At 40.9% G+C, this 25,085-nt stretch overlaps 2 protein-coding genes across 5 annotated transcripts in view; one reads left to right on the plus strand and one right to left on the minus strand.

Moving 5' to 3' along the window:
* pds5a (PDS5 cohesin associated factor A) overlaps positions 1–10,554 on the minus strand; it is a 41,263-nt gene extending 30,709 nt beyond the window's left edge. For 2 of the 3 annotated variants that reach the window (XM_026170958.2, XM_026170956.2), the window contains exons 1-2: positions 10,414–10,554; positions 9,352–9,501 (exon numbers count right to left, since the gene is read on the minus strand). In XM_026170958.2, coding sequence (XP_026026743.1) covers positions 9,352–9,462 — 111 coding nt within the window. In that variant the 5' untranslated portion in view covers positions 9,463–9,501; positions 10,414–10,554. Of the gene's footprint in view, positions 1–9,351; positions 9,502–10,185; positions 10,328–10,413 lie in introns of those variants that run through there. The other variant, XM_026170957.2, reaches the window with a different exon arrangement.
* Positions 10,555–12,014: 1,460 nt separating this feature from the next.
* Positions 12,015–24,910, plus strand: n4bp2 (NEDD4 binding protein 2). Of its 2 annotated transcripts, none has more exons than XM_026170952.2 (16): positions 12,015–12,434; positions 13,122–14,115; positions 15,327–15,451; positions 15,906–15,994; positions 16,215–16,291; positions 16,410–16,550; positions 16,837–19,487; positions 19,928–20,013; positions 20,464–20,509; positions 20,676–20,899; positions 21,001–21,125; positions 21,235–21,361; positions 22,502–22,678; positions 22,816–22,984; positions 23,692–23,815; positions 23,902–24,910. In XM_026170952.2, the coding sequence occupies exons 1-16, from the start codon at positions 12,194–12,196 to the stop codon at positions 23,945–23,947; spliced, it is 5,442 nt and encodes a 1,813-aa protein (XP_026026737.2). In that variant the 5' UTR covers positions 12,015–12,193; the 3' UTR covers positions 23,948–24,910. The 2 variants fall into 2 exon arrangements, with proteins under 2 accessions (XP_026026737.2, XP_026026739.2); XM_026170954.2 differs by having other exon boundaries at positions 22,505–22,678.
* Positions 24,911–25,085: the final 175 nt, after the last annotated feature.

Here is a 25,085-nt window from a genome sequence, read left to right on the forward strand (position 1 = left end):
GTGAAACAAATGAACCAGAATTGGTTTGTAAAAATGGTGCAACTTCAGTGATGTGGAACTGGTTTGGTGTTTGTCCGTCAGATACATGACAAAGCACATTTTTTTGCAGAACATGCAAGCGGCCGTTGTTATTGTCATATTTGTCGGACTAAGATGCTCTTAAATCTGGGAGTAATCTGGGTCCTAAACCCCCTCTTCAGGTCAAACGAACACTGCAGCATCACTGAGAGTTAAAAACTGTCTAAATTCTTTCATCTTTAATAAAACGATCAGCATTGCTGCTTTACCAGGTGTAACTATGAAGTTTAACTTCCAGGCATCCATGAAAATAAAATTTATTACATTTAACGGAGTTAGAAGTTAGCAGGAAGCTAGCGGAAGTTAGCTCGCTAGTTTCGCTAGCATGTTCTGACTGAGAGACTGAAAGATTTCTGAAAAAAATCAAACGTACAGCTCTGCTATCACTTCCAACATAAATGAAGACAGGAAACTAAACAGCAGTGATGTTTATAGGGTTACTGAAGTTGGGCTAGCTGGTATTTAATGATGTGCTAGCAACACAGCTATGTTAGCATAATATAAACAGTGAAGCTGGAGGACGAACACTAACACTTTTCCACTTAAAAAAGTTAACGTTAAGGTTTCTGATAGTTAGAGACAAATGCAATCGCATGGCAGGATGCTGTAAACGGACCAAACTTCAGTCAGAAGAACAACTGAGATAATCCTTCCACAATACGAGGTTAGTCATTAATATACTGCAACAACATGGGAACAGAGCAGCTGCCAGAGAATTCAACATTAATGAATCAATGGTACAGAAGTGGAGGAAGCAAGAAGAATGAGTTTAATAAAGTTTGATTTATCTGACTTTGTTTCGCTTAATGTGCCTTATAATCCTGTGCACCTTATGGTCCGAAAAATACGTACTGCACACTGCAGTTTAATGTTGCAAAGCACCTCTTTTTAACTTCAGTGGATATTATACATGGTTATGCTCAGGATATGTCAGCCCATTTCTACTGGAAATGCCTTTTGGTTAAACTTTCAGCAAGGCATTTGCATTTGCACTGTTACATTTTTATAAAGCTTTAATGTACATAAAAAACAGCTTCTTGTTTAAGTGAAAATAAATGGAAGGTTGTCTTTTTGCGCTAGTAATGTTGTGGAGTTGTATTTTGTCTCGCATCAATTATATCGTCAGTTATATCGTTATCGCAAATTTTCAAATATATATCGTGATAAATATTTTTGGCCATATCGCCCTGCTCTACTGGTGCAATAAGCTGTATGTTTTATGTCCAATGGATGCACAATCTGATTAGTCGACTAATCGCAAAAATAATTGGTGACTAATCGACTATCAAAATAATCGTTTGTGGCAGCCCTACCAGACACTATGACCTAATGAAAAACCCTGAAAGCTGAAGTGAGTCATAGTGAACCGACCCAATTAGGTAGTAATAGAAAAGAGGTTTAAGTCGCAAATGTGAAATTCTATGCATGCAGATGGCAATAAATCTGGGGCCCGTTCTTCGTACCTCGCTAAGTAGGTTAGCCGGATTAGATTGTTGACGATTTCGCGTGATCCTGGATCAGTCGGTTCCCCGAAGCTCATCCGGGACTTGCTGTCATAGCAACAGAGCCGTAAGCGTAAACCTGCTCGGGAGCAGGTTTACTTTATGTAAACAGGATTAGATCGCGGCCACGCAGGTATGTCCGCTTCATTTATACGAAAGCAACAGCGATATTCCACCACTGTTTCACCATAAATAAATATTATCAATGTAACTAAAGGTAATGCAGCACTTGATCCTTTTATTGATGTCACACAGATACATACAGGTCATTTCCTAAAAAAGGGAAATGAACTATTAACATTCTATTACATGTATGTGATTATTACAGATGTAATTCATATTTCAGAGTAGTAATTGTAAATTACTTCGTGTAATCAAGATGAGAGACCACGGCTATAAAAGTGAAGGTGGATTTGGGAAGCCTGTCGCAGCCATGTCCTGTCCGTATACGCGACCAACCCATTGCGGAAGGTGCAAGATTGATAAGGAGAGTCCTCAGAATTCAGCGTATATTGCGGGACAGACAGGATCCTTTACCTCAGCGCGACAGTGTGCTCATAGAGAGATATCGATATTCCCGTGAGGGTATTATTTACTTAACCAACTTGTTGACGAGAGGGTGCAGGACCACCACCTGTCTTTTTTTCCTCTGCCCTTTTCTTGGTTGCTGTTATGAACAAACTAACAGAGTATTACAGGCCAGTATTACCTTGCCAAGAGACGCAAAGCAATCTAAGAGATAAATATTACCATTCTGTAGAATACTCCTGTATTCCACTTTTACTTGTTCCCATTTTCTTGTGGGTCCTGTTGTGGCTCTAATGTGAAAGGGGATATAATATAACATATTATAATATAATATAATGCCATATGATATTGGACAATATAGTGTCATATGATAGATCTACCCTACCGCCTACTGGTGTTGGCCAGAGGGGCCGATGGCGCGATATGGCAGCCTGGCTACAACCGTAGCTGCCTCCACCAGTGTGTGAATGTGGGAGTGAATGAATAGTGGTATCGTAAAGCGCTTTGGGTGCCTTGGAAAGCGCTATATAAATCCAATCCATTATTATTATTATTATTAAATTACCTACGAGTTTGATTTGTCAGCAACTTTCTGCCAGCCCTCTCTCCTTGCTTTTGCAGCCTTTGCAGTGTTCTCTTGCGTTTTAATTAAACTCTGAAACTCCTGAAATCCCTCACTCATGAGTTCTTGCTCTGCTGCCGGAAAATACCGAGCACGCCCCTTCGACATTTTCGCCGACCAATCAGCGGGTTGCCGATCAATGTTTCTACTATCGATGCGTAGCCCCTTTTACGACACCCAGTGATGTCACATTCCTGCGTCCAGCTGTAGTAATCGTCAACAGCAGGTGTGTTCGGGGAACCGGATTAGCGAGCTCACGGTTAGCGCGATGATTTGATCTTGGATGTGTCATTTGATCTTGGATGTAGTAAGCGACGTACGAAGAACGGGCCCCTGAAGTTTTTGTCGATTTATCAAAAACAGATTACAACTGCCAACTTGACTCAATCTTGTTGTATTACTTTCTTAACACACCTAAGGGCCTTTTTATGCTAGCCAAGTCACGATTTTGACATGACAACCTGTATCGCGAGACAATCTTTGTTGTGCGTCGGTCAGTTATGCACGTTTATCAGGGCGTTTAACGCAATATTGTCTGAGTGGCAACACCGATTGTTTAGGAGAATACCGCTGTGGCTTCTTGTGCCTTAACAACGGGCATAAATGTCTGCATCTGTATGATGATGTAACAGCGCTGAGAGAAGCAACCACTGTGGAGGGACACCTAAAGTTGCTTTGAAGGCATCAACGAACTGCGAGTGATCTCAGACCTGGTCCTCATCTTTGAAGCAACCATTTCAAAGGCAACAAGTACACAAGCTCATTGCATATAGTCACAATAACTGTGGTCACGCAATGGTCTCCAACAACAGTTTTTCCTAGTGTGACTGTAGAATAAAGAAATTTTTCGCAATTAGGTCATATGCATAGCATTGCTCTTGTTTGTGTTGTTGTTAGTCTTTCAGGCAACCACAGAGAGGACTGATGTCATAACATAAATAGCTGAAGTATTAAAAACAATAAAATCTGTCCCCTGCAGCTACTTTGTGGTTTTCATGCTGCTTCTTATGCACTTGTCTCCTTCTCTGCAAACTCCATTGTTGCCCCCTTTCCTGTTCAGGTCCACTTTTTGACCAGTCACCATTCGACCTACACATAGCCCAATGGAGATGGTGCTATGTGCTGTGGTCTTTGTGAAGGACTGCACACAAGCACATCTGCATAGGTTGCACACCCAAAATCCTTCTCTCCAAGTTGCCAAATACCCAAGCAAAAAACCACAGATAAGCAGATGCTGTACACGATGCTTTTTTTAATCTTAGTAACGGCATGTTACTAAGATTAACATTAACAGAAATAAAGACAAACAGTTCAAAACAAAAAACAAACAAAAAAAAAAAAAAAAAAAACTGTGGTGGTGAAAATAATGGTCAAAGTGCCAGCGCATGGTGGCAGAGTTTGACTCAAGCAGACTGTTCTTGCAGAGCCCATAAGGATGCATTGGATTTGAAGGTCACTAAAAGTCCCCAAACCAAAGCCATAAATGTTTGTTGGGAAGGACACATAACAACTTTAAAGTTGTTATGTGTCTTTATCAATAAAAAAAAGATATGTTATATGAAGCTTGTTTAAAATAAATAAATAGAAATAAAAACATTAATATTATCCCAACAACTTGAATAGGGTTTTATTACAGGATGAGATAGCCATTTTCCATTTGATTCATCTTTAAAGCCTGGCTAATACAGAGTCAGCTTGTAAGCTACTCCCACACATGAAGCATTTTGCTGCTCACAAAGTGAATGCAGCCATGTCAAAATAGGAGAAAATGAGTAAGGACAGATATTGGCACTGATTTTCCGTCTCCTTTAAATTCTGAATCACAACAAATTTTCTCAGTGCGTGCTTTAGACGTATCTGATGAATACCAATGTTGCATAAAGCATAACATTTTATCCTTGAAACTAGAGCTGGGCGATATATCGAGTTTTTAAAACATATCGATATATTTTTATACGAGATATAAGATGTGACAATATCCTTTATATCGATATAGCCTATGTTACATTATAATTATAGTTGTGGAGCCGCAAGTTTGCCTCTCTTTCGTCTACTTTTATCTCTACGCAACATTACTCCGCCTCGCCTCTATCCTTCACTGAACACAACTCCCCCTCCTCCCCCATCGCTTCACGTGCAGGCAGCGACAAGATGGACACGGCAAATCTCCGTTAACGAGTTACTGCGCATCACCCCATGCGTGGGGCTGGACGGCGTCAACGTGTTAACGAGCTAACCATGCTAACGAGCTAACCGCGCTAGTCCCTACGGGCTGCATTGCCTAAAATCCTTTCATTCTCTCAAAAGTTGACAGCGCGCCTTATGTATGAATTCTGGTTGTGCTTGATGGCCGCGAGCCGATTTTATGTGGAACACGGCGCTCAGCAATCTGTCAAAAATGTTTGAATACGATTTTGGTCAGCTACGGAGCTGCACCGCTTGATAGATTGTCGACGCATTACGGCTACCGAGGAGCCTCGCGGAGTGATACGTACTGTGCTTCAACGTAATATTAGCGTATTGTGTGTGTATAAGGACCATAAATAGCACCTGTAAGAGACGTACGTGGTTATGAAGTGGATTTCAAACTCCAGGCTGTCAGTCACGCAGTAAAACTTGGAAATAGAGCTGCTGTGAAATCTGTCTGTCTTTGTTATTACGCTCAGCGTCTTTTAGTTTACATTTTGACTGCACAATTGTGAGCTCTTTGTTATGCACAAAAACAACATTGTTTTATTTTATTCATGGAGCATTATTATTTAATGAATGCTCATAATTTATTTTTGAGTAATTTTTCATGTACATCTGTGCTGTATGTTAATAAAAGTGCCTGTGTGACATCTGGGACACAGCTTTGACTAAGAACTCTCTTTTTGTTCTTACTTTATGGCTTAAAAAAATATCGAGATATATATCTTATATCGCCATCCAGCTAAAAAATATCGAGATATGAATTTTGGGTCATATCGCCCAGCCCTACTTGAAACCTGAATTTCTTCAAGAAATAGGCACCACTGCTATTTTTTTTTAAACATGCCTTAAGTGTAAAGCCATTTCTCAGTTATTAAACAGCCAAACCCAGGTTTTTGTTTTTTTTTAGTAAATTCTAAAATGAGGCATGTTGATATTTTTTAGGACTACATGTACAAAATAAATGCTCAGTAGTAATAAAAGGCATTTAAAAAAATACAGCTACATAAGCACTGCACGTACCAGATTACACCTAAATCACTTTGAGTCACCTGGTTTCCAATTCTAATTCTGCACTACCGTACTTGCCAGGACTTCAGCCTGAAATCTGTGGAACGTGTTACACAGGATCGACACAAGCTTAACTCATAGCCAGAGATAATGTCTTCTCGACAAACAGATCAACACAGTGAGTGGTTTGGCAGGCTACCTTGACAGCAATACCTATGAAGTACCATTTAATAGACTGAAAGCAGCCAATATGTCAATTCAATACAATTTTATTTATAGAGTGCCAAATCATCACAACAGTCACCTTAAGGCACTTTATATTGTGACCTAAACAATACAGAGACAACCCCAACAATCAAACAACCTCCTATGAGCAAGCACTTAGTGACAGTGGGAAGGAAAAACTCACTTTTAACAGGAAGAAACCTGCAGCCACAACTGGTCACAAAAGTAATATGCTGTTTTTAAATGTGGAACAATCATGGTCTCACATCAATCAAGAGTTTGATATAGTACTTATTTACACTATAACACAAACCTACAATATATCACAAACACTGTGCAACCTACAACTAGAAAATACATAACGACTATATAATTTTACCACACAACTTAAAGTCTAGAAAATTTAAAGACAGGAAATGACATCAAAACCCTTCTAAAACAAAATACACTAACTTCTCTGCTGGCAGCACAGTACAATGCAACCCCTACTGCAGATCTAATGTCAAACTTTCCGATCCAGCACAGGTTAAACGGTTGCACACGTCTGTCTTATACAGTCTGCACCCTGCCATTCAGTACATTTGCCCTACTTGACAAGGCCAGGGGTTGTGTTCTTTATGGTCACTCTAATCAGTTCTCTGCTGTCCGGAAACCATTTTTAACGTGGTAAACACTCTAATATGATTAAAAGGAATCACAGGACCCCTGAATAAAAAAAGTAGAAATGCTGACTTTAAAACTGCTGACTGTTTAAATTGTGGATATAAATGTTAAATGCACACAATTAAAACACCTCTAATGTGTATTTTTTATAATGAATAACCATACGGCAGTGTTAAGTGTTATTTACTGATAGTGATACACCTATAGAGAACTCGCCACAATCTTCAGCCACCACTAGCTTTACAGTACTCTCTAGTGAGCTCTAGGTTATTGCTTAGCTCTCCAGTCCAAAACTTTACTGTTTTAATTCACAAGTCAGCCTTGGATGCAGTTACTTCTTGCAGCAGCTACCAATAAATAAGTTCTAAAATCCAAATGTCCACTCAGATTGAATTCCAGACACAGTTAGCAAATAACAGATAAACACAACAGAGGAGTGAGCACTTAAGGAACTCCCATTTCCCTCAGGTGAGGGTTAGACCACAAACAGGGCTAAAAAAAGATAATCTGGAAATTTCCAGGCGGCCACAATCACAACTGATATATAATATAATGTTCCTGCATAGCTGCTGGGTACAAATTGGCCAGGAATATAATGAATGTAATAATGACCTGTCAGTTTTCTTTGTTCTATTTTAAAATCCTCAGGTGAATGTGCAGTTGATGACACAGCTGACTGAAATCTGGTGACTGGAGGCCATTTGACTACAGTGAGCTCATTGTCATGTTCAACAAACCACGGTGAGATAATTCGACATGCTGTGTTGTCCTGCTAGAAGCAACCATTAGACGATTGATATACTGTGCTCATAAATGGATGGAGCTGAACACCAACAATAATCAAGAAGGTTGTTGAGTTTAAACAGTCTTAGTTGATACTAAGAGGCCCACAGTGTGCTAAGAAAATTTCTCAAATTTTATGTTGGGTAATATTATGTTGCATTATTTTTGTGGAACTCAGTTTCAATTACAATTCATTCCATTACATTCATTTTCTTCCGCTTAGCCTTATCAGAATCGTGGGGGAGCTGGAGCCTATCCCAGCTGTCATATAGTGAAAGGCAGGGTCGCCAGTCTGCCGCAGGGCTAACATATAGAGACAGACAACCACATTCAAACTCACATTTACACCTATGGGCAATTTAGAATCACCATTTAACCTAACCCCACTTCTTACATGTCTTTGGACTGTGTGAGGAGGCCGAGTACCCGGAGAGAACCCACGCAAACACATGGGGAGAACATGCAAACTCCACGCTGCCCCAGTTTCATTTCAGTTTTATTTATATAACACCTAATCACAACAAAAATCGCCTTAAGGTGCATAATATTGTATAGTAAATACTGTACAATAATACAGACAAACCCCAACAGTCAGATGACCTGTTCTTAGCTGACAGGAGAGGCAGGCAATGTGGTCTTATGTAGCCCATCTGTTTCAAAGTTCAATGTCTCAATGGTTCAGAGTTTCTCTTCTATATACCTTTGTTATAATCAATGGTTATTTTTAGTTACCATTGGTCAAATGGTCAAAGCAGTCCTACCATTTTTCTCTGACCTTTGGCATCAACAAGGCATTTTCACCCAGAGGACTGCTATTTATTGGATATTTTTATTGCAATTCTCTGTAAAATGTGGTTGTGTGAAAAAAAAAAAAAATCACAGCAGATCACCAGTTTATAAAATAGTCATACCAGTCCATCTGGCACCGAACATGTTCAAAGTCACTTAAATCATCTTTCTTCACTTAAGTCATGTTCTGACGATTGTCTTGACCGTGTCTACATGCTTACAAAACAATGAGTTTTTGCCATGGGATTGATCAAATATTTGCATTAACAAGCAATTAAATGGATGACTAATAAACTGCCCATTGAGTGTATATATTTTAGTCCCAACAAATGTATGAAAAATGGGCTTACACAGTTTCCCCAAATTAATAAAATAGATAAAAGGTACTTCTAGTATGGCCTAACACTATTGTTTATTTAGTTTAGTTTAGTTCAGAGCTGTCACATATTTTAAAGATGTGGTAACTCCTCAAGTTTTAGTTACATCCACAAAGGTCAAAATACTCTTGTTTATAATCAGTTTTATTACTGCAGTTCTCTTCTTAAATTTCACTTAAACATGACTCACTGTTCTGTTTTGTTCACCAGCAGTAAAAATAGCTTCAGTGTGTAATGTTTGCTTTTCTTGCATTCAGATTTTGGGACCATTCCATTTTTCCAGCCTGGGGAGATAGGATGAAAGCCTAGAAAATGTTGAGGCCTATGAACAATACCCCCGCCTGTTTTGTATGGTGTCACACTCAAATTTAAAAACACTCTGGTAGGAACAACATGACAAGGAGTATTGTTTACAAGCAAAATAAGAGCCAAGACAACAAGGGCCAATAATGACTTAATATAGAGCAGTTTACAAAGTTAGAAGGATTTTTTGGCATTGCGCCACAGGCTGGACACTCTTAAATTACGTTAGGGGCAGCAGAAAATTGTGTTTTATTAGAGCAAGAAAGCCCACTAAACATACCTTCAATCGTTTGACCATCTCATCGTTACTGATTTTGTCCGTAATCTCTTTAACTCCAGGAGGATAGATGATTCCTTCCCCCGCCGGTTTCTGCTGTTGCGGGAACTCCATGCTTGTTGATATATGGTCCACACGGTCTTTTACTGGCCTCTATGGGTCAGAAAACAAAAGTTCAACACAACCATGCTACCGCACTTACCAAAACCTCGTTTTAAGCATCTTCCCTATTTGCCAATCATTAATTTTGTTTGCTGAAACTGATAAAACCGTACCTGTATATTTAACGATATTCTAATCCGGTTAACTTTTTAGACAGAAAGCAAGCAGTAAACAAGCATCGTGCATACTATTAGCTTGCATGCTAAGCTTGCAAGATAATAAACATCAGCTCTACATTTTCCGTAGATTTCTCATAAATCATCGCCTGGATGCAGAAACGATCTCAGCTGCTGTTTCGGTAATATCACAGCTATTCGTACAGTTAAACAGTTTGAAAATCACTTTAAATAACACGAGAGGCGCCGGTCTATATCTACTGTCATACAGGTTATTACATTAGCTCGCTAGCTGCAATGCAAACATTACTAGCTAGCGGTTAGCATTTTGCGGGAAGGAAGTCATATTAGCAGTTAGCATCGAGCGGCTAGTACACGTTAGCTAACTGGTTAGCCTAGGCCGCAAACTATTCAGGTACCCATCACATCTCCAGCTACAATCACAGAGGAAGTTAAGTATCCTCTCCTCTTTGCCTAAAATAGCCATGCTCGTGGCCAGTTCCTGTGCTTTACAACTAATGCAACTACTTTGTGAAGTTTAAAAATGAAGCTAATTTACTTGTTACTGTCTTTTCTCAACTTCCGAGCATCGCTCCGTGTTGCCGCTAGTTCACAGGCGAAAGAAGGGCTGCTGCTACCGTCGCCCTGAGCCCTCCTCTCTCAACACCAACTTGCTCCACGGATGATTTTGAACACCCTAACAAATGCAAAATGACTCTACTTTCAAATATACGACTGCGACTCAAACCCCGGGTTGTTTGCCAAGCGCTTCCTCGGTAGTATTTACCTCTTAAACAGGCCGTTTTAATTCATTAGTCTGACACAGGTTGGGCTTAGTTTTCGGCACAAAGCTCTCTGTCCGTTCAGTCAGTGCTGTTTGTGTGAAGGCTGGGTGCAGAACGCCCCCTTCGGTCTCAGACGGGTACTGCTGCACCACATACATGGCGGGAGTCTGTAACCGATAGCTGGCACACTTTCTGTTCCTCAACCCACTGTGGGTTTATCCTTAAAGTGCACTTATATCAAAGAACATTTTGAACTCATTAAATGCAATCTGTATACTATTTTATCTAAACTGGCATATAATAACATACACACAGTATTCATGGACAAAAACACTGGAAATATAATTGTATATAAATGTTATGTGCAACAGGGTTAACCCTTACAAATGCTGAGACATATGCTCAAACCACCATAAATTTGCTTTTTTAAGCCTGAAATTTGTTAACTTTTCCTAAAGTGACCTAAAGTATTTTAGACAGTTGTGCAGGTACTATACTTTTTTGTACAGGGAGGTTGTGCTGGGTCAAATGTGACCCAGTTCCAGATATTCAAGATGGACCTTGACCTATCTGTGTGTTTGAAGGATCATAAATGAATCTCCTAAAAACACAATAGTAACACTGCATATGAGTAATCCTATATGGTACATATATGATTATTCATTTCAGACACATGATCTGAAATAGGGTGGCATGGTGATTCAGTGGTTAACACCGCAGATAAATAAAGTTTCTGATTCAAATTGTGGCTGGGACATATCTGTGTGGAGTTTGCATGTTTGACCCATTGCAGTATACCTGGACTGACCTTGCTCCAAGTCATCCAGTGGGCTCCCGCACACAGCCTGACATCCCAGTCTGGTTAGTGTATAGAATAAGATATTACAGGACCATATAGATAAAATCGGATTTGTATTTTAAAAAATGGAACAGTGCTATATAAATGTGAATACGTTGCATTTGCACCTGCAAGTACAACTACCCACAATGTAAAAGGAAATAAAGTAAAATCTAACAATAAAAAATGAATCCATTTATTGCAAGCTTGCTAAGAATAAAACAGAGATCAAGAGAAGAGTTGGATGGGGATTATGAAGGCTGACTTGTCAGTGAGTCTGGGAAATGTGCAAATCCAGTCGATACACACAAGCATTTTCCTACAGCTACTTTTAATGCACAGAGTGCATTTGTGTTCTCAGTGTTAATTAATATGGAATTAATACTGATTAAAAAAAAATATGAGGATATTTTTCATTATCTAGAAGTGAAGAGAGTGTTTAATGGTTATATACTATTATAATAAATCCCAAAAAATAGTTCTCAAAGTTTGACTTGATAATTTGAAATTGCAAGGCATTTTCTCAGATGTTTAAGTTAAAAAATATAAATTATATAATTATATCTAATTTACAATTAACTCGAATTTTCGTATGATTACCCGAAACTCTGAGCTATGGATATTTTTTTTTTTCAATGGCGGAAACAAGCTTCCACAGCAGGGTGTGACATTTTTCTGAAAGGCCATGGAAATCTGTGGGCGTTTCTCAATAACAAGTAGGAGTACTGAGAAACAGACTATTATTTTGAAGTTACCCTCTTGACTTCCGGTGTGTTGCTTCCGGTGCAATTGTGTTGTCGTTCGTACTGCTATTAGATAGCATTACAGAGTTTTTGCACTTTGGAGCTACAACATGTTTTCAGCTTTGAACCGTCCTCCTGTAGGTCATAGGCTACTTGGCTAGCTCTGTTAGCTGCCAATGAGAGCAGCTGGTGACCAACGGAATGCCTCGAAGAAAGAAAAATGGCCAGAGTCCGGGCAGGCTCCCCGACGGCGGTGCAAATGAGCGGGGAAACCTCGGTCAGAACACGGGCTACCCACTACAGCAGGGATACGGTGGTGGTATGTCCGGCAACTTTCCACCCAATACCGTCAAAGATGAGATCGTCAGAAGCATGCAGGAGATGTTCTCACACCTGGACCCCGAAGTTATTTACATCGTGCTCTCCGAGTGTGACTTCAAAGGTAACGTGACAGACGTGCTGTGTCACTTTTGGGAAAGGTATTTGTTGTAACTTGACTAACCAGTTAGCTGTGGAGCTTCTTAGTCATGCATTTCTGATAGTACTGAGGCGTTTTACTATGCTTTGTAGTGCAGATCAAGACCGACATATAACAATACAAAGGCACAAAGACTACCATCAGTCATTTTGTAATTTGTATTTTGTAATTTGGATAAAGTCGCACCTTAAATAGTCCAGGAGCAGAGGTGCAAGGGATGGGCAAGGATCCAACTTAAAGATGTAAGCTGTCCAGCAAATGATTTACCCAACATCTGTGACTCTGTGTAACAGCTTCACCTGTCTAAGGTCTAAAATCAGAAAAAAATCCAGATTTGTTTCTGACGAGTCTCCTTATAAACCTCTGACAGCCTGGTCTGCTTATGCTCTTCTGACCTTCTGAGCATGTAAAGTCACTGAAGGGCAAACTTATGGATTCATAGCTACCAAGTAACAAATCATCCGTTTTCTATGGTGTGGTTGATCCATAGATTTTACTCTACAGTGAGTAAATAAATCAGTGGTTTTACTTTTGCTCTGTATAAGTCGTTTAATGTGTTAAAATGGCACTCAGATATTGAGTGCTGTTTTAACACATTTCAATTGTGCAGGAAAATGTTCTGCTTCTCTTATCTGTCTTTTTGTGTCATAGTTGAACATGCAATGGACTCCCTCTTGGAACTTTCTGTGGCTGCTGAAGACACAGTCCCTGCCCCACCCTCTGTTTCTGGCTTTGAGCGCACTGCTGCAGCCTTGCTTGCCCCACAGCACTTTTCTGAACCCTCAAAACCCTCACAGAAGCCTTCCTCTCCTCCCTGCTCAAACCTGCTGACAGAAGAGCTTGACCTGCTGATTGATCAAGAGCTAGAGACACTAGCTGCGCAACATGATGTTGGTGAGGAGCACCAGAGCACCAAATATTTATCTTCTGGTGCATCGCTTTCTTCTTCTTTCTGTCCACCACCACTTCCTCAGCAAGCTCTCCCTGAGTTGCTTCAGTCCAGCTTGGACCATGGATCTCGAGAGCCCTCTGCTGAGCGGCTTGGCCCTGAAGGACATTTCATAGAGCATAAATCTGGAGCTTCTTCTCCACTCGACCAGCTCAGCACATGGGAACAAAAGAACACAGAAGGGCAGCAACCTGTATTGGATTTCAGACACCTGACAACAGAAACATCTGGAAACACCCCAAAACTTGCCTTGGACCTGGCAGCTTCAGGGCGTCCCTCTGCTTTCCAGGTGTATAAAAAGGAAGACCTGACACACACTCTTTCAGAGAGCGCTGGGGCCATGCAATCCGACACAGGAGCGAGATCCAAGATGAACACGCTGAATCCGGAGCAGCTCGACCAGGTTCCAAAACACTGGAACCTGGAGGCACCAGTGTTTTCTCCTCGTATGCATGGAAACCAGATGCCAGCCTTTATTACCCCCGTGGCTCACACACATTCATATTGGTCTGCCCCCTATCTGATTCATGGCCCTCTCTCTCAAGCACCTCTCAAACCTTCTGCTACTATTCCAAAGTCTTGGGCCCAGCCTGCTCCCCCACAGCTTCCTGCCCGCAACAGCAGGCTTCGTTTGGAAGGGAAGGTGCTTGTGCTCCTGCGGGGCGCTCCGGGGTCTGGCAAATCCACCTTGGCAAGGTAGGAATGTTTTGATGGCCTAAAAAGTAATAGTAACAGCTGTTCAACAGGAGGTTTTTCTGAAAACCAATTTTTTAAATCAGCCAATAAGGTGCTCAGTTTAGATTACTTGGCTGGTAAGATTTGAGCTTTTAGCAACTAATTGTGGGGTTTCTATTTTTACAACACACAAAAACAAGATGTTGCATAGTAATTTTTCCTTGTTTCATACATATATATGCAAAACCTAGATTCTGCTGCCTTGTTTATCTTCCTTTTTCTCTTCATAGTTTACTACAAAGTGCTACAAAAAATACTTTAACAGTGAAATTTAAATATCTTAAAAAAATACCAGAAAAGATAAAATATTTTTTGTTAAATTACTGACATATAATTTTAACATAGCACTGTACAAAAGTCTTGTGCCACCACTCATTTGTCCATTTTGCTTTGAATATGGAAATGGGTGCAGCAATTTATTCAAACATGCAAAGTGAAATGCAGTTTTTAAGCCAAAAACAGAGTTTGTTCTGTTCTCGGGAACTTGAAATGTAGCATTTTTTTATGACCGCTTTTCTTCTCCAAGACAGTTTGGTCTCTTAGGCAAGCTTTCTTGTAGTTTTGTTACTTCAGAATTAGTTCTCCAGGCTTGTTAAAGGCTAGGATCAGGCTGCTGGTAGCACAGAGCCTAATGATACAATTTAAAATAGCTTCTTTGCTAAAGCATCTGTTATTAATAAACACAACACCCATTTTCATGCTCGGATGATTCATAGGTGAGAGTTTTTAGAGGAATATTTTTGCTACTAAAAAATGGTTCGGTATAATGATGAGTGAAAAAGCAACTGATTTGAAAGACCTTCAGAAAGTCTGGAGAACTGTTGCTCAAGCACTGTAGGAAATATTGGAAATCTTTCACAACTTTAGCCTGTTTCCATTAGTTGCATAGTATGTTGCAACCTTGTGTTGGATGTTTTAAAGACAGGGAAGAGACTCTGTTCCAGAGTGACAACCAACATGATAAAATGTTCACATTATCTAAATATAAAAAAAGATTACTGGTCAACGGAGGAATGATTCACCACTAGTTTACAACAAAGCCGGTATTATGCTGAAACAGCAGAGACACAATCTAAGCAACACTTCAGCAACCCCTGTTCCGGAGGAGTCGATGATTTCTGCTACAGTAATCAGCAGCTGTGTTGCATTTACACTTCATTGTGTCTTTGCAGAGCCTTGCTACAGAACAACCCTGGTGGAGTTGTACTAAGCACCGACGATTATTTCACTCACAATGGAGAATATAATTTTGACCCCACTGTCCTGGGGGAGGCCCATGAGTGGAACCATAAACGAGGTAAACAACAGACACACACACACACTACACCATTAACCGTTCAGCTATCTTAGTGAGGACCTTCATTGACATAATGGTTTCCCTAGCGGCTAGGGAAACCATTATGTCAATGGCCTAGCCCCTTACCCTAACCCTAATCATTAAAAATGAATGCCTTACCCTAAACCTAACCATAACCTAATTGTAACCCTGACACTAAAACCACATTTTGAGCCTCAAAAAGGCCTTCAAACCTGTGAGGACCGGTGAGTGTGTCTTCACAAGTGACCGTTGGTTCTCACAAGTATAGTAGAATGCAGATTTCGGTCCTCACAAAGATAGCTAGACAGGAACACACACACATACACACACTGATAGCAAGTCTCTGTTATTGATTGCTTTATGCTTTTTCAGCTTCTGTTGTACTATTGGAACAATCACACTGTGGCTTATCTCCCTTATTCTTGTCCCACAGCTAAGGAGGCTTTTGAGAAGGGGAATAATCCCATCATCATTGATAATACCAACATGCAGGGCTGGGAGATGAAACCATATGTTGCACAGGTCAGTCATCAGTAAACTTAAGAGACAACATTGCAAATGGGCAAAGGCTTTTAAGAACGTATTTTTGCTTACTATATGTGTTTTCAGACATGCAGTCCAGTTTAGTCTAGAGGCAAACTGAACATTTAGGGTGTAGTTATTATAATAAGTGGCTGGATATTGAAGTATGCATAAACTGGTTATGAACTACACAAAAAGATTTTCCCTTAATCTTTCCTAGGCGCTAAAACATGACTATAAGGTACTATTCAAAGAGGCAGACACCTGGTGGAAACATAAACCCAAAGAACTGGTGAGGTGAGCGTAACAGAGGAATTACAGCAGCCTATGGTTTCAGTATAGAAACAGATTTTTTGAAAATGTTGCTTGAAAAAATTTCATCCCTTCAGCTTTGCTTTTTTGGTGGTCTGTGCAGGCGTACTACACATAACGTACACGTGGACACAGTCCGCCGCATGCTTGAAGGATATGAGCGCTTTGTCACAGTCCAGTCCATCATGGGTTCACAGATGCCTGAACGGAAACGACAGGTTCTTCTGCAAAACAGAATCTCACAGTGAGTTTCACTCAAAATTACCATTTCATATACCTGAGAAATTATGTTATATGTGTATATTTGAGCTTGTGTGTGAGTTTTAGAGAAAATCCTAAATGAATTTAAACTTCTGCACTCAGTTCTTGATTTTTAAAGTCTTTAAAGATGCATGCTGTACAATCATTCCTTTCTGGGAAAAGACTGATTGAAAGAAATAATTAAAAGGCCAAAATTACCAGACATTCATGCCCATGATAAATGTATGTAAACGTCTGACCATGCCTGCGTATCTTTTTTGTTCCTTTAGGCTCGCATCTTCTGAAGCACCTTGTCCTGACCTTGTAGGTCAGCCCAGATTAGCTGAAGGATGTCAGACATCCACCTCTCAGCGCTTTTCCTCTCTCCCAGATGTGTCGTCTGTTGGTTTTTCTGGAGACGTGGGAATGCCCAGAGAAGGCAGCCCCGAATCCACTGAGTCTCTCAACTTACACCTTGGAGAAAAACCTACAGACAGCCTGGAAGCTTCTGATGAAAATGATGATATGAATTTGGGGGAATTAGACTCTGAGCTAGATGCTCAGTTAGAGCGAAATCACCCGGTATTAGAGCAGAGAATGCCAGACTGTATTGTAGAATCGGTGATGAATGAAGATCAGTGTGGGGATGAAATTCCTGTGGCTTTCGCTGAGTCTATTGGACAGAGAGTGAAGAGAGAAAGACCAAGCAGGAGGATGGAGCCTGCAGATCTGGTGAAAGACACTAACCAAGTAGACAGCATGACAAAGGTGAAGGAAATGATAAGAGAGGAGAAAGTAAAAAGATTCGAGGTGGTGAGGTACGAAGAAGAGAAGGTCACGCCTAAAACGATGAACTTTGTGGAAGACTGGCCATGTGAAGGGCCTCTAATGCAGCGGGAGGCAAGAAAAAGAGAAAGATATGAGGTACATGGAAGGGAATATGAAGACGCATGTCAAGAAGCCAGTGTTTATGAAAAAGCAATAAGAGCACAGCCAGCACAGCCAGGTCCGGATGTAACTGAGGTTCAGAAGCTTCTTGATCTCATCCAGACTGGCGTAGCCACAGTTTCAACCTGCTCTTCCCACTCTCCCTTCCTTTCTCTGAGTTCTGGAGAAGGATCCGAGAGAGAGGATGAGGCAGATGGAAGCTCTGAGGAATCCCACAGCAGCAGATCTAACAGTAAAGAGAGAAAACGAAACAAGAACACAATTAATGTCAGCAGAGGTGATTTACCAGACTGTGTGTTAGACTGGAAGGCTGCCGCCTCTTGTATTGGCCAGGAATCAAGAATTGATGATTTGGACGGATTTAAAATCGAGAACGAAGGACCTAATGAAGAGGAAAGGAATACTACGGAGCCAGAGACTGCAGACCTAAATTCAGCCAATAAAGAAAATCCAACTTCAGCTCTTGCCACAGATTTGTTATACAGCTCCAAAACTTTAGAGTCAAATGTATGTAACAGTGATACAGGAAGCCACAGTACTGAAGATGAGGCCACTCCTCATGTGGATATGAGTAAATGCACTGAGAATGACCGAGAGACTGCCGCAGAGGCTGATTGTACATATATGAGTGAAATGTGTCAGAGCCCTGTGTGTGAAGGCTCTGTGGAAACAGAAAGCAGCCCCTCCATCGGAGGTGGTCAGGAGGGAAAACTGCGTCAGGGTCGTAGGTCAGGGAAGCAGTGCAAACTCGCACTCACCTTCACTCAAAACTGCCCCTTGTCCGTAGATTGTCCCAACTCCACAGCTCAAAACCCAGACTCTTGCCGTAGTGGCTCAGCTGGTGAAACCACGTTTAATGCGAACACTACTCTTGATCTTAAACCAAACTTGGATCTGTCTAAATCTGAGGCATCCCTGCAGCCACCTCTGGCAGATACTGGCTGCTTCACCCAGACAGAACCTCAAGACTTTGCCCTTCTTTGGCGTCTCAATCGTCAAACCAACCCCGATGATTCAGCCGACTCTGTGGCCACTGGTGACATCAGAGTCCTGTATGGCGACTCTTCTCGTTTTGTGCCAGAGCTCTCCTCTGCCGTGTGTGCAGCAGATGCAGTTCACCCATCTGGCCACAGAGAGGTACCCTACCGTGTGGTGCATGAGAAAGGCACACAGTTGGAGGAAAAAGAGCTCGGGTTGACTCAAAACCGGCTCGAGAGCCTGCGTGTTCTCAGTCGTCATTTTAGGCTCGTTAGCTTTGACACTTTAGAAGACCTGTATGACAAGTGCAGTCAAGACATAGAGTGGACCACCAACCTGCTGCTGGACTCTGGAGAAAGGTTCTTTAGAGATGAAGATGGCGAAGAGGAGGATGGTCAAGCTCACATCAACGATACATCTGATCTGTGTGCTGCTTCCTGTCAGGCTGTAGAAAGCAGTTCGTATCCTAATATGTTGGATGAGGATCATCCTGAAGATTGGCCAAAGGAAAAGGCATTTATGCTTGAGGTGGAGACCCAGCAATCAGTCAGTGAATCAGAAGAGAGCCAAAATAATATAGATGTGTCCGATTCTGGAGGAGCAGCTGTTCTGGTTGCAAACCATCCTGATGCAATCCCAGATTCAGAAAAAGCCCCTGAAACAGATCTCAGTGTTCCCGAATCAGTAAAGGAAAGAGAGAGAAGTGACAGCGCTGAACCCAAAGCAATATCAGAGTCTGACCAGGAAAGAGGAGCTTGGGGTGGGAGCTCAGATAATGCAATAATTGAAATGTCAGGGGCTAAGATTGAGGACGAGATTGCCAACATGGAAGAGATGAACCGACTGCTGTGGGCTGAGCTGGAGGAGCTGGAGAGAGAGGAGAGAGAGGAAAAGCAGAGGGGAGAGGAGACACGAGGCCGACATCACCTGGATATTCAGAGCGTGGAGCTGAAACTACCCACTGAGCTGGCACTGCAGTTAACTGAACTATTTGGCCCTGTGGGAGTAGACCCAGGTAACTAACACACAGGTTTTCAACCAAGAAATGTCAAACTTAAAGCCTTATTGTGATTGGTCATGGATGAAGCCAGGGTGAAGAGGGGCGTTATATCATTATTCTTACAGATGCAGTAAAAGCATGTGGTTTAGAGATGGCCTCTTAAATTGCATTGATGCTGTTTCATTCAGCTGTATACACCAAAAAGGAGTAAAGTAACTGTAAAATAATCATAGAAAACTCTTTTGCAGCTCCAAACAGGTGTTCTGTTAATCTGGGTGTGATGTCACGTTTCTCTTTTTTTACAAAAGTGTTCCCGTCGCTCTCTGGTTCTGCAGTTTGATACAGTGTTTCGTACTCTGGTAACTGATCCAACTGATGCCTTTAGTGGTATTTTTATTCTTCTCTGCTACTCCAAACTGACATGATTGTATATGTCCTGCTTGATTTTTATTCAGGTTCGTGCTCTGCAAATGACTATGCAGTGCAGATGGACTTGAACCTTGCTAAGCTGCTCCACCAGAAGTGGAAGGAAACCATCCAAGTGAGTTTAAACTACTGTTTCTCCTGCATTAGGTCTAATACCGAGATGTCAACAGCCTGCTTTAATCTTAAATGGGCCAGACAAGTGAAACTCCACTTTCTGTCTGTGTAAAGATGTTAACTACACATTTAATTCTCGAGATACGGTAATATAAGATAAAAAAAAAAAAAGTCATTTCAACAGCCTTTTTTTATTTAATTGTTTATCTGTTTCTTAACTACACTGATATAGAATTAATGGCTATGGGGGGGGGGGGGGGGGGGGGGTCTTTATCATCAGGAAAAGGTGTAAAACAAATAAAATAGAAATCGTTAGAAGTCCAGAATTGATAACCTCATATTTTGTTGTACACTGGGCTTTATTCTTTGCCAGGTCAGTTCTGGCCTGCGGGCCTTATGTTCATATTGTGCGTGAATTATTGTGCGTTCATGTATAATTTGTGTTTTTCAGGAAAGTCAAAGACAAGCGGCTCTTTCCTTTCACCTGCTTCAGGAAAGTAAGTTTAATACACACCAAAATACTCTTAAATAACATTCAGGAATAATCTGTTCAGCATATGAGTAATACTCTGTTGAATACAATACACATGCTGACAGTGCATATGCAGTGAACTGTTAAGTCTGTGAACATGCACAGACTTAACAGTTTTTCTGGATTGTTAGGTTCGGTACACTGGGGTGATTCACAGACGGGAAAAACCGGGTCGCGAGACCAGACGCAGTCAGCAAACGTGTTGATCAGCACGGATGAGTACACGTCAGCGGGCAGCCACCCAGAGCCTCGCGGTCCAATGCCAATCATGGATCACTGGAATGCGTCCCGTCCGCTTGTCTCTCTTAGAGAGATTATGGAAGAAGAACAGGCTTTGCAGAACAACTTAGAGAAGGTAACGCGCACGCCTACTGCACCTGCAGATTCTTTAGATTTTATTTAATGATCTTGTTCTGCCTTGATATCCTTTTCTTAAAGTCCAACGCTCTCTTTTAGACCAGAAAAAGTCGTGCAGACCTTGACCAACGTAACGGAGCCGCACTTTTGAAAGAGAAGCAGCTGTATGCCCTCTTCCCCACCATTGACAGGCATTTTCTGCAGGACATTTTCAGGGACCACAAGTGAGAAAACAACTGTAACTTTTTATAGTCCTCTAAACATTAGTTGGTGTACTGATTTTAGTGGCTAATGTGTCTTTTTCTTTGTGTGTGTGTGTGTGTGTTTGTTTAGTTACAGCCTCACGGAGGCAGAATTGTTTCTTCGTTCTCTGCTGAACGAGGAGCCTGTGAAGACTGTAGTTGCTCCAGAAGCTCCTCGCTCTGACCACCACAGACCAGCCAGCAAGGAGAGGGAAAAGGTATTCACAACACAGGCAGAGAATGAAAACAACGGAGCACTGAACACATGTACAGTATACATTAGATCTGTTTCACAGGTGGGAAAACATGAACTGTTTAATTAGTCTCGATCTTTTTAGTTTGTATTTTCCATATTTGGATGTCGGAGAAATCTCTTTCTGTTTTATTGCAACATCTCTACAATTATCATTTTACAATACAGACAAGTTGAATTGTGAGATTCAACTTGTAGAAGTACTGTGCAAAAGTCTTGAGCCACCAGTCATTTCTTTGCCTCGTAGCAGCCAGACCTTTTTTTTCTAATTTATTTAAAGTGCTCTTGAACAGTAGCTCTCCAGACTTTCTGGAGGCCTTTCCAGGGTTTTCTTTTAACATTGGCTACCTTTTCTCTCATTTTCAGTCCAGTCCTTGTACATAATCATTTTCAAAGGAATGTTTTTTTGGTTTGTAAAGCCACTGAAGACTGTACTATGAATCATTGAAGTGTAAAAAAGGCTTAAAAAAGGAGAAACCATAACACATAAGACAACTTGGCAAATAATCCATTTTAAATTTGCATGTTATTACTAGCAGAACACGTAATTTGTTCTCATATCTTTAGTAAAATTTACATAAAATGCCAAAGATAACAGCAAAAAATGTTTTCTTTTTTTTTTTTACCAGCTGAAAACTTATATTATGGAATTGGTTTGCATTTTATCTCCCCCCCCCCCCCCCCAAAAAAAAACCCAAACAAAAACAAAACAAAACTGAAGAAACTGCACAAGTAGTTTTTAAAGCCAACACCTGTTCTTTTTTTTCTATCAGATTGAACAGTATTTGACAGTCATGTCCTTAAAAAATAGGAAAAAAATATCCAGCAAAGACCTGGCATAGGTCTGGAGGTAAAGGTTGTCATACACATACTGACTTTCTTTTGACTTATAAACTGCATTTCCATGTATGTTTCCATGTGTTCCAATAAATCGCTGCACCTGTTTCCCATTTCCCCAGAAAAATAGAAAGAAATAATGTATAGAATAGGTTTACCTGCAGTACAACATCATATCTGAGCAAATGCAGAAAGCTGACAGTTAGTCGCCTTTAATTTTCCACACCCTTAAGTGTGTCTTGATCACTCTGCTCTTTTAATTTGTCAGAAGCAGAGGGCCGTGGAATCAGCCGTACCCAATTATCAGGATACAGAAGATCCAGATTATGAAGACTTCAGGGCCGAGGCCAGACTGCAGAGGAGCCGACAGCTCGAGAGCTTTGCTAAGGCTGCAGAGGCCTACAAGCAAGGACGCAAAGAAGTGGCCTCATTTTACGCACAGCAGGTGAGTGACTGAGCACAACACGAAGCACAACATTTTATTATTACTGTTTTTGAATGTGTAGCATGTCACTGCCATCTAATTAAATAAATATATTTGTGGCTTTTTATTTAAATTTGTCTTTCTTTCTGCTTTTTCAGGGGCACCTCCATAGCCAGCGTATGCGTGAGGCTAATCACCGTGCAGCAGTTCAGATATTTGAAAGGGTCAACTCATCGCTGCTGCCCAGCAATATCCTGGACCTCCATGGGTTACATGTCAATGAGGCCCTGGAACATCTGGCTCAGGTCTTACTGGACAAAACCAAAGGTGCTTAAACTATTATCTATTCAGTAAGCGTTAGCTTGTTACAGATGCCCTTTTCACAAATTCCTTAATGTTAATCTGTGGCAACTGAACACGTCACTCATGTCAGAATAGTCCCATGCGGGGACATTTAGGTGAAACCCTCTCCCCACTGACCTCATTATTGGACGGAGTAACATTGCAACAGAGCCCAAGTCTGAATGAAATGTTATCAGAAAAGTGCAACAGCTGCAGCAGTACAAGGAGAAACATGTTAGCGAGCTCTACAGCCTCTGTAGTACGTACATATATTATCACAGCCCCCGTCTCATGTCTACCTTTCTCTCAGTCACCAGGTGCTAAAGATCACACAAGTGTGGTGGCTGCCATGTGTAAACCCCCCCCCAGCAAAGTTACATATTCCATGTCTGAAAATCGCTTTTACTTTAAAAAAGACTTGACACCTGTACTACAGTTTACCCGGTTTGTAACGAAGAAAAGAAGAAGTTGAGATGTTCTGAACTGAATGTGTAAAAGTGATTGGATATTGTTTCGAGTCCAGGCGCTAACCAGGGACAAGCGCCGGTGGTGTACATCATTACCCAGCAGGACACTGACCACGCAGCTTGTTAGAAAGCGCAGTTACCCCTTCAGAGTTTGCGTTCGTTATTACTGCTGTAAACTGTAACTTTCTGCTTGTGCTTCTTCTTCTTTGGCCTCTTTCGGCGTAGAGTGTGAGCAGGGTCTGTGCCGACCTCAGCTCTCTGTCATCACAGGAAGAGGGAACCGCAGCCAGGGGGGCGTGGCACGCATCCGTCCCGCTGTTATAGACTACCTCACTAACAAACACTACAGGTATGCACGCACGCACACTCAAGACATGATGCATGCTTTACATGTTCATCTTCACCCACATTTTCTCGTATCTCTGCATCTCTCAGGTTCACTGAGCCAAAGCCGGGTCTTGTGTTGGTCTCTTTGAAGTGAAAGAATCCGTTTATTGTGTTCAGACTGAAGCTGCTATGGAGGACAACACTCTCTTTATCTCTCACCTTCCACTTCTACGACGCCACAATACAACTGTTACCGTTTATTTAGTATGATTCTCTGCCACCATCAGTCTTGTCTCAGCTTTTTTTTTTTTTTTTGATATGTACTCACTCGGTCTCCCTTTCGAGTTTTTCTCCCGTGTTTATGGTGTGAAACGCTGTGTTTGTAAAGACGGATTGTGTGCATATTTTATATTTAATTGTTTTATAGTGTGTATTTTTAAGAAATCTTTTTAAAGATTAAAAATCTCCATTTCAATTAAGTTGTTAATTGTTTAAACATGTAAGTGTTTTATAATGCTTTATTTCAAACCTGATGGCATGCTGTCTGCTTGGAGGTTTCTCTCCAGGGTTTTAAGTGATATGACAAAAATATTTACACAGTTTAATAATTTGATGCTTTTTTCATGAAGCCCAGTGCTCAGAAGGAAAGAGAGTGTGTGGTGTCATTGAGCAGTTTGAAGAACGTTCACTGTGATTTCTGCAGAAATCGCTTTTTTTGCCTCAGCAGCTGCTTCTGCAACCCAGTGCTCTTCATTTACTCTTGCGCAAGTCCAAGCAACAATGTTTTGCTGCTAATATATTGACACTCAGGTGATGAACTCTAAGTTTAAAGATTGTTTCCAGTGCTTTTCCTTGTAGTTTTTGTTTTTTTTTAAACATTGTGCCATATTTTGCAGCAGCTGTACTGTAATGGTTCGAATTCTAGTTTTGTAGTTTTAAAATAGCTTCTCTATAATATTTTTCAGAAAATGTGTAACAATAGTGTTGACGGCTTTTACCGAATGTACATATTGTTGAGACCACATAAATTATAAAGAAGATTGTATTTTTGTATTTGGTGGTTTGTGTTTTTTTTAAAGAAGACATGGTATTGTGGAATAAAACTTACAGTTTAATATTTCTGTGCTTTTGTGTGAGTGATTTACATTTATCGTTTTTGAATAAGTTACAAATATAAAAGATCTCTAATATGTAAACTATATTTTAAAGTTACAGTCATCAGGCTAGTTGAGCACCTTCAGTTTATTACAGAGCAAACCTGCTATAAATAAATGCAGTATGTGGTGTGGTAT

The sequence above is a fragment of the Astatotilapia calliptera genome, chromosome 6, assembly GCF_964374335.1.
Source record: "Astatotilapia calliptera chromosome 6, fAstCal68.1, whole genome shotgun sequence".
Classification (NCBI taxonomy): domain Eukaryota; kingdom Metazoa; phylum Chordata; class Actinopteri; order Cichliformes; family Cichlidae; genus Astatotilapia; species Astatotilapia calliptera.